At 44.0% G+C, this 9,310-nt stretch overlaps 1 protein-coding gene across 1 annotated transcript; it reads right to left on the reverse strand.

The window, feature by feature from the left end:
- Nucleotides 1–1,132: 1,132 nt before the first annotated feature.
- Nucleotides 1,133–8,985, reverse strand: LOC140068782 (uncharacterized). The gene is made up of 11 exons (XM_072114177.1): nucleotides 8,928–8,985; nucleotides 7,429–7,626; nucleotides 6,944–7,141; nucleotides 6,478–6,519; nucleotides 5,870–5,917; nucleotides 5,502–5,705; nucleotides 5,338–5,388; nucleotides 5,147–5,203; nucleotides 4,946–4,978; nucleotides 4,238–4,845; nucleotides 1,133–1,408 (listed from the first exon to the last, which is right to left on the reverse strand). Exons 2-10 carry the CDS (start codon nucleotides 7,623–7,625, stop codon nucleotides 4,797–4,799), a joined length of 879 nt encoding a protein of 292 aa, XP_071970278.1. The 5' UTR covers nucleotide 7,626; nucleotides 8,928–8,985; the 3' UTR covers nucleotides 1,133–1,408; nucleotides 4,238–4,796.
- Between the last annotated feature and the right edge of the window lie 325 nt (nucleotides 8,986–9,310).

Genomic DNA, 9,310 nt, shown 5'->3' on the forward strand with positions numbered 1-9,310 from the left:
CAGTGCCGAAATTTGTGTCGCATGATGACTATTGCAGCCGTGACACACAAGTACAGGCAGTTTACACCAAAAGAACGTGCAAAGTCTAACAGAAAACTGATGCAAAGCCCTTAGTAAATTTGCCCCATAGTGTTCAAATAATACCGTGCTTACAATGCTAAAATATTGCCAGCATACAGAGTGTACGTAATACTTTCTTGCAGTGATCAAATGGTACCATCAAAAAGCGCTGCAATAATAATATTATTACCATAATATCTCCACACAGTGCTCACATAATACCACCATACAGTACTCACATATTACCACCATAAAGTACTCACATAATACCACCCCACCATATAGTACTCACATAATACCACCATACAATGCTCAAATAATACCACCATACAGTACTCACATAATACCACCATACAGTAGTCACATAGTACCACCATACAGTGCTCAAATAATACCACCATACAGTGCTCACATAATACCACCATACAGTACTCACATAATAACACCATACAGTGCTCAAATAATACCACCATACAGTACTCACATAATAACACCATACAGTGCTCAAATAATACCACCATACAGTACTCACATAATACCACCATACAGTACTCACATAATAGCACCATACACTACTCACATAATACCATCACACAGTACTCACATAATACCACCATACAGTGCTCACATAATAACACCATACAGTACTCACATAATACCACCATACAGTACTCACATAATAGCACCATACAGTACTCACATAATACCATCATACAGTACTCACATAATACCACCATACAGTGCACACATAATAACACCATACAGTACTCACATATTACCACCATACAGTACTCACAAAATACCACCATACAGTGCTCACATAATACCACCATACAGTACTCAGAAATACACCATGCAGTGCTCAGTTAATACTAACACAAAGCGCTGGCGTTATACATACAGTTCCCTGCATACATTATAAAATCTATTGTTATAGGTGATTATTATTATTACATCAATACATTTATCTCTCTTACTATAAGGATATTCTAGGACTCAGTAGGACTGGGGACAGATTAGGACTGATGGGGTAGGGATAGGTACCAAAGACTGTGACATCACATGAATAGGATTTTCTCCATAGAATTATTTATTTATTTTTGTAAAATTTCAATCCTGTAAATCCCGGTGTCCTCCATAGTCAGGTTCCTTGTGGTCAATGTAATGTCTCCAGACATTTGCAGACGTCTCTTGAACTGATAATTATATGTTTTACAGGAAATCTCAGTAATGTCCTTTATGCGGACACGTCCTCCATTTCCTTCAATCTTCTCTGTAGGAACATATGAAATGGTGACATCTCCGTGTAGTAGGGCCGGGGTATGGTCCTGGAAGATGGCTTCACCTCCTGCAGATACAGAACATAAGAGATCATTACTGACACATTATAGGAGTATTATGTTATGGCTGGGGATGGAGGAGCAGTGACTGGACCAGACTGACTGCCGACAAGACTGTAAATTTTTGTCATCACCTGCAATCACAAAAATCTTTACAATAAGTTTTCCTGTTTGAACTGGATCATGAGGTTCACATTTGTGGTGACAAATTACTCTCCCAAATGCAATGTCCCCCCACAATTGTGGCATCCAAAGGATGTTTGACTGGGTGGAGGAGCCTTTTGTGTCGCAGCTGCACTATTCTTCATGAGACACAAATTTCTGCTCGGAAGGGGGTGTTCCGGTGCTCAGTCAGACCGTGCGTCAGATTTATCATGTAGTGTCGGACAGAACTGCATTGCACTCCCCATATTAATGGTGCACCAAAAAAAAGTTGGTGCACTGTGTCGGAGCAGTGCAGGGGGCAACAGATTCATGCAGAACGTGGACCAGATATCCTGAATCTGGCGCCGCCTGCACACTACACAGGTAACTGCACATAGTATATACTGCACTGGTCTTAGTAAATGTGCCCCATAGACTACACACAGGGGCAGATTCACTTACCCGGCACATTCGCAATCCAGTGGCGCGTTCTCTGCGGTGGATTCGGGTCTTCCGGCGATTCACTAAGGCAGTTCCTCCTGCTGCGCTGAAGTCCGCCGAGGTCCGCCAGAGTACACGATCCTATACTTGGTGTAGGTAAGTGCAAGTCCCGCAACACTTTTTTTTTTAAAAAATGCGGCGGTTTCTCCGAATACGTCAGGTTTTTGTTCAGCCACGCCCCCCGATTTCTGTCGCGTGCACGCCGATGCACCACAATCCGATCACGTGCGCCAAAAACCCGGGGCAATACAGGGAAAATCGGCACAAATTGGAAATATTTGGGTAACACGTTGGGAATCGGGCCCTTAGTAAATGACCCCCACAGTGTTACCCCTCCTCATGTACACACTGGACTAATGACTGCTGCACAGTTTTTTGCAGCTAGTTCTGCAGCTACACTAGTTCTGTACAAGGGGCTAAATTATGGAGGAAAGGCCTAAAGGGGCATTTATACTCAGTGGGGGATCCAAAAGCAGAACTGGCTAAGGTCTAAAAGTAAAATATTCCCTCTATTATTTTATGTGTTTTTTGTAAATCCCCCCGATGGGTTACAGTTCTTGTAGATACTTCTAGAGCCTGTACTTAACCCCTATGAGGCGGCTTGGCTGGTAGGGGGTATGTCAGACAGGGATGGTCTGATCAGGGAATAGTGGGACGGTGGGGGGGGGGGGGGTAGAGGCGGCCTCCTCTTGAGGTGGGCTGGCTCCAGGGGGTAATTTAACCAGGAGATTCATTGCCATTTTGCTGTTAAAGGTCATGGAGCTGTTCCGGGGAACTGTTGTAGCTATTTTGTTGCCAAGGCGCCCTCAGTGTCTTCCATTGAATGCGAGTTACGGTAACACATCTATCACTAATTACTGTCAAGCCAACCTATATGGAGACCCTGATGCTTCTTTCTTCTGCCGGGATGGTGGGACTGATCAGTGACTAGGAGAGGCTGGGCCCCATAGCAGACTTCTGCATGGGGCCCAATTCCCCTTCAAAAATATATACATATCTGTATAGACATTTATATACTCACATAAAGTTCTACACTCATACAGAAACTTTTATACACTTTTACACTCATACATACATTTATTCACTAATTCATACACCATTATGCACTGATATACATTAATACACTTATATCATACAGTATATACACACAGTGCCCCACATTAGTTAAAGTGTTTGCGCCAGTTTTGTGTCTGACTTTGCACTGAAAGGAAAATGCAAACTTCAGACAAAAACCTGGCGCAGGGGCTTTAATAAATGGGGCCATATAGGGGCTTATTTACTAAGGGACCACAGAACGCACTTTCGTCGGATTATCGACATTTTCGGGATTTGCAACGTTGTAACAGGTATTTAGAAGGGGACTGCGGCGCACTTGCTGGCGGTGGCAGCTTTCATGCGACAGAAATCATGGGGGGGGGGGGCGGGCCATCGGACAATTCGAATTGGTTGTGTCGCAACCAATGCACTTACATTCACCGGGAAGAAGGTGAACTCCGGCGGACCTGAGCAAGGGAGCACGATCTTAATGAATTGCGGCAGAGTGCATTGTCGTCGGACAATGCACTTCGGGTGAACTCTGTCGGACGGGTAAGTAACTGTGCCCCACTGTATATATACATCATATACTTGCACATAAAGTATAAACACCATACACACACATGCACAAGCATATGATGCTTCCCCCTTCCCCGGATCTATGAGAAGGCTAATGTGCTACGGTGCCAGGTCCGATCTGGGTCAGAATTGGGCCAAGGTCAGCATCTGAACAGGTGCAGGCTATAGGCAATGTGCAGGCGCGGCAGGGCAAGAATGCAGCAAAGTGCAGCAACTCCACCTCCCGGGCCGATTGGTGTTCCGAGGGGAGAAGTCGCAATTCCTGTCCTCCGTGCCGGCAATTGCGACTAAATCACAGTTTGTACACCTATTTTAGGAGTACAAGCTGTGATAAATGTGCCCCATACTGCGTGTACACACATACAGAATATACATATACTCATTCAACACATATACACACACACAAAACAGATACGAATACATACAGTATATATAGCATAAAAACAGCTTATACACACAGATGCAGCAGATACACACATATACATCATAATGTGCTTATGAAGTATATGTGTGTATCTGCTGTATAGATATATATACATCTTATAAACACACATAGACACACATCTAAAGATACTTACATTTACTGGTGTGCAGGCCGGGGAGGCTTGGCTGTAGATACTGCTGTGCTGGTAGCTGCAGATAAGCAGGGCGGCCGCGAATCCAGCGAAGGAAGAGGCGGGCCATGGTCACATGAGCCGGGCTGCGGATGTGGTGGGCCACGATCACCTAAGGAGTGGGGCACAATTGAGCTGCGCCAGCAGCTGCATACCGGGCCTCCGATAAGACGGACAGGTGGCCAGGGAACGGCACCAAATGAGCCTGGCCGGCGCCCGCATACCGGGGCAAGGATGAGGCAGCCGACTGCCACTGCTCCGTCCATGGAGCCGAAGAGCACAGATTAGCCACATGTGTAGCGGAAGGGAGGGCGTCTCTCCTACAGATGAATGCTGGCCGGTGGCAGCACGTGGGTAGGGAAGAATGAGGGAGATTGGGCGGACAGATGGGCACCGATGTGGTGGGTGTTACTACACCTCACTGCCGGCTGATGCTATGCCCCGGCGGGAGTGTGTCGGTGCAGCCCGTTACCCCCCATGGAGGGTGCGACCGCGATTGTTCGCCCCTGTGTCTGATGGTTAATTACTCCATTACTTTAGGAGCACAGCAGCATAGAAGGAAACTGAGGAACCTGCAGGAGACATAAGCAGGGGAGTTGGGTCAGAGACTGCTAAGTTTACCTCATCTCATAGGGTAAAAGTAAAAAGGATTTTGCTAAGTCATGTACTTACCTAAAGGGTCTTCTGTCACCTCCACTGCTTCTGCTGAAGAAAGATAAAAAAATATTATTATTATTAATGTAAGAAGAGACTTAAAATACAAAATGGACGTATATTAAGAATATATATATTCTAAAGGGATGTGCATCACTATTTTGAAGGAGCGCCCCCTAGTGATCACTAAAGGTAGCCAAAAGGTAAATTGTCGCTCACCTCTTGCGGCTGCTTCTCTGGCTCAGACACTTGGGTCTCCACCATCTGCGTCTTGGACTACAATAAAAAATAAGTAGATAAATGATGTGGGGGGTTATGGGTTAATATGTGTAGGGGCAGAGATGCATAAGAGTATGTGACCCCCATTGTGGACTTTAGTAAATCTAGTCCTATTTATTCCTCATACTTACTGTAGAGACTCCTCGCTCGCCCAGGCCTCAATCACTCCCAGTCCTGAAGGTCTACAAAAGAAAACACTGAGATCAATATAAAAAAATAAAAATCTATGATGGTGACTGTATATATTCATAATGTCTGTGTGTAATCGGCTGATGTATTTGTACTCTACATTTACCTTCTAGGACTTTCTATGATGTTCTCATGAACACATATGTCCTCCACATCCTCATCTTCCTCCTCCACTTCCAGCTCTTTCCATTCTTCCTCCTCCTCCTCCACTTCCAGCTCTTTCCATTCTTCCTCCTCCTCCTCCTCCTCCTCCACTTTCAGCTCTTCCCATTCCTCCTCCTCCTCTTCTTCAGCATCATCTCCCTCCTCGCTATATGAGACATATTAGGAATGAAATCTCTATTATAAATCATTGTTATATTCTGGGATTAGATAATATGGAGACTGGTGAGAAGGGATTGTAGGACACTTGTTCTAGATTATTCTATAACTTAATGGGATAAAGGAAATGTTCAAAACCGTTTCTATACTCACATGTTATCAAATAAGTCAAAGAATCTTAATTTTCTTACTGTTGTTATTCTAAAAGAGAAACACAGCGCTGGTAACTGGAACTGCCCTACACATTCCCCCCATATAACCCTTATGTCCTTCATATACCCCTTATGTCCTTCATATACCCCTTATGTCCTTCATATACCCCTTATGTCCTTTATATACCCCTAACATTTTCCATATATCTCTCATGTTCTCCATATAACCCATATGCACCCTACATATCCCTCATACCCCTCATGTCCCCAATTAAACCCTATGCCCCCATATACCCCTCATGCCCCCCATATACCCCTCATTTCTTCTATATACCCTAGATGTCCCCCATATACGCCTTACACCCACCATATACCACTTATACCCACCATATACCTCTATGTCCCCATATACCCCTTATGCCCTCCATATACCCCTCATGTCTTCTATACACCCTACATGTCCCCCATATACCCTTTACACCCACCATATACCTCTTATAGCCACCATATACCCTTCTATGTATCTCTGATGTCCCCCATGTACTTACCCCTCTTCATTACCCCCCTGGTAATGAGGTCAGTATATAGAAAATAGTATTGCATAATTACCGTATTGGGGCGCCTGATGCCCTGACACTCCGCCACCACCGTCTGTTAGGAGAATATGATGGGACACATGATATATACAGGTCAGGATATTTATAAACATGATACAATGTGATATCATTATACATGACCACAGAGGCAGCCAATCAGATCACTTATGCATTAGACCCCTGGTCCTCCATGTGCTCGGCCTCCCTATTTCTCTACACAATGAGAAGATTGATCAAAGCTACAGGAAAGTAAAGGTGGAGTCCACCATTAGTCTAAAGCCAACTGGACAATGTAAAATGTGATCTGATTGGTTGCTACGGGCAACGGCTTCATTTCTTTATTAGCTCCATTGTAGGTAAATCAGTAAAATAAATGGGGGAGATTTATCAGGGCCTGTTGGACAGTTTTCTTGCATACAAGCCCTGAAATAAGTATATGACTTGTCTCATATACTGTAACCTGTGCACCGATAACTTACCTCATCTCTACAATCTTTTGGTCCTCTTCGTCATCCTCGGTCTTATCATCCTCCTCCTCTTCCTCCTCCATCACCTCCTCAATCTCCTGCTCGATGTTATCCTCCATCAGCTCATCCATAAAACTTTCCACCCAGTTGTTCAAGACCTCCTCCGCCATCACCCCCTCCCACACCTCCATCTCTTCCTCGTCCTCCATCCTATAAGTAAATAAAAAAAGACAGTGAGTGTCCAGGACATTCTCTATGATTTCTACAGGCGGAGACATGATAGACGTCAGACATTAGTGGACAAGAGAAGAAAAGTCTCATTTACTAAACCTTTGTAACCAAGCCCTGAAATAATCGCAATTATCAGTGAACCCCCAGAAGTTACGATTATTTCCCCCTCTCACTTACTCAAGATTATTTTCCCCATTCAGTTGTATGATAAATCCCCCCAATAACTTATCTCATCATATACTGTAACCTGTGCCCCGATAACTTACCTCATCTCTATAATCTTTTCCTCCTCTTCTTCATCCTCGGTCTTATAATCCTCCTCCTCTTCATCCTCCATCAACTCCTCAATCTCCTGCTTGATGTTATCCTCCATCAGCTCATCCATAAAACCTTCCACCCAGTTGTTCAAGACCTCCTCCGCCATCACCCCCTCCCACACCTCCATCTCTTCCTCGTCCTCCATCCTATAAGTAAATAAGACAGTGAGTGTCCAGGACATTCTCTATGATTTCTATAGGTGGAGACATGATAGACATCAGACATTAGTGGACATTTACTAAACCTTTATAACCATTTCTCATCCCCAGACCTGAAGACTTCAAGATTCCCTCTTTAATACTTCTCTCACTACCCCTCCTATACCTGTACTAGATCCCAGTCTATAGCAATCTCTATGGACCTCCACAGAACCCAAGACCCTCAGTATTAACTCAATGACACCAATAACCCCACATGTAAGTGCCCCCCAGATCTATCCTGTTATACAAGGCCAGTCACATCCAGACCAGAAGCCTCATCTATAGCTTATCCCTATAATTACATCATATGTCTCCAACTGTCTCATAGGTTATGGGAACTTCTGGGAAGTCTATAAGCTTATGGGAACTTCTGGGAAATCTATAAGATTATAGGAACTTCTGGGAATCCTATAGACATTGGCAATACCTATGAGACTCTAGGACAGTGATGGCAAACCTTTTAGAGACCGAGTGCCCAAACTACAACATAGACCCGCTTATTTATCGCAAAGTGCCAACACAGAAATTTAATTTGTGATTTATACTCCCTTCTCTGTCACAGTTTTAATTGATACCAGCACCTGAGGACACCAATAAAGCAGGAAATAGTCCCAGGTACAGCTGTCACTTTAAAATAGCTCTGTGCACAGCAAGTCCTGGGCTGTCTGGGACTGCAGAAAGATACCTGGAGTCCTCTCTGGTGATGGCCTGAGTGCCCACAGAAAGGGCTCTGAGTGCCACCTCTGGCACCAGTGCCATAGGTTAGCCATCACTGCTCTAGGATATAAGATGTAATCATGGGGCCTCCTCCAGCCTGATCCCTTACAGAAGCCGCTTTACTGTATGAGTAGCACAGGGATAATGCACATAATAATGTCCCCATCTACACTATGACAAATTTTCCTGGAAAACCATATAATATACAGGGAAAATATATTGCAGTAATAAAGTTATAAACCTAACAAAGGTAACTATGGAGACCCATAATAAAATATAGAATAGGGCGACATTCTGTTTCCCATTATTCCTTCCATTCTCCATATATATCACTAATATATAGGAACCTATAGCAGAACTCAGAAGGGCAATAATTCCCAATATACAGCTGGTAGTCACCACTAGGAGGCGCTCTGTACATATGGATTCATACAGGTACGATCATACTACATGGCAGCTGTATACACTGAGCTCCCCCTGGTGGTGACTGTAGGAAAACCCTTAATGTCCAGAGGCAGATTGTTACTTACCGCAATCGCAATCTCTCACTCACTAGCACCAAATCTATAATAGAGGAGAAGTAAAGAAATGGCCATTACTGAAATGTAGGAGACAAGATAGAATAGAATGATGGACACAACAGGAGCTCAGGACACAGTGGACTTACCTCTATCTCCTACAACAAACCCTCAGAGGCTTCTAAGTTCCGCAGCTTCTTATATACCCGTGTGATGACATAACAGGAGATCAACATTCCATCACATTCTATATTCAATAAACTTTATTTATATTATATTTGTTAGTCATAACAAGTTATATAGAATTCCCCGGCTGCTGCGCTATAGATAATAATCACAGGAGGGATTCTGAGGATTTATAAAAACCGCGAGAGTTATCAGACCGCTGCCACTTG

Source organism: Engystomops pustulosus, chromosome 7 (assembly GCF_040894005.1).
Source record: "Engystomops pustulosus chromosome 7, aEngPut4.maternal, whole genome shotgun sequence".
NCBI classification, from domain to species: domain Eukaryota; kingdom Metazoa; phylum Chordata; class Amphibia; order Anura; family Leptodactylidae; genus Engystomops; species Engystomops pustulosus.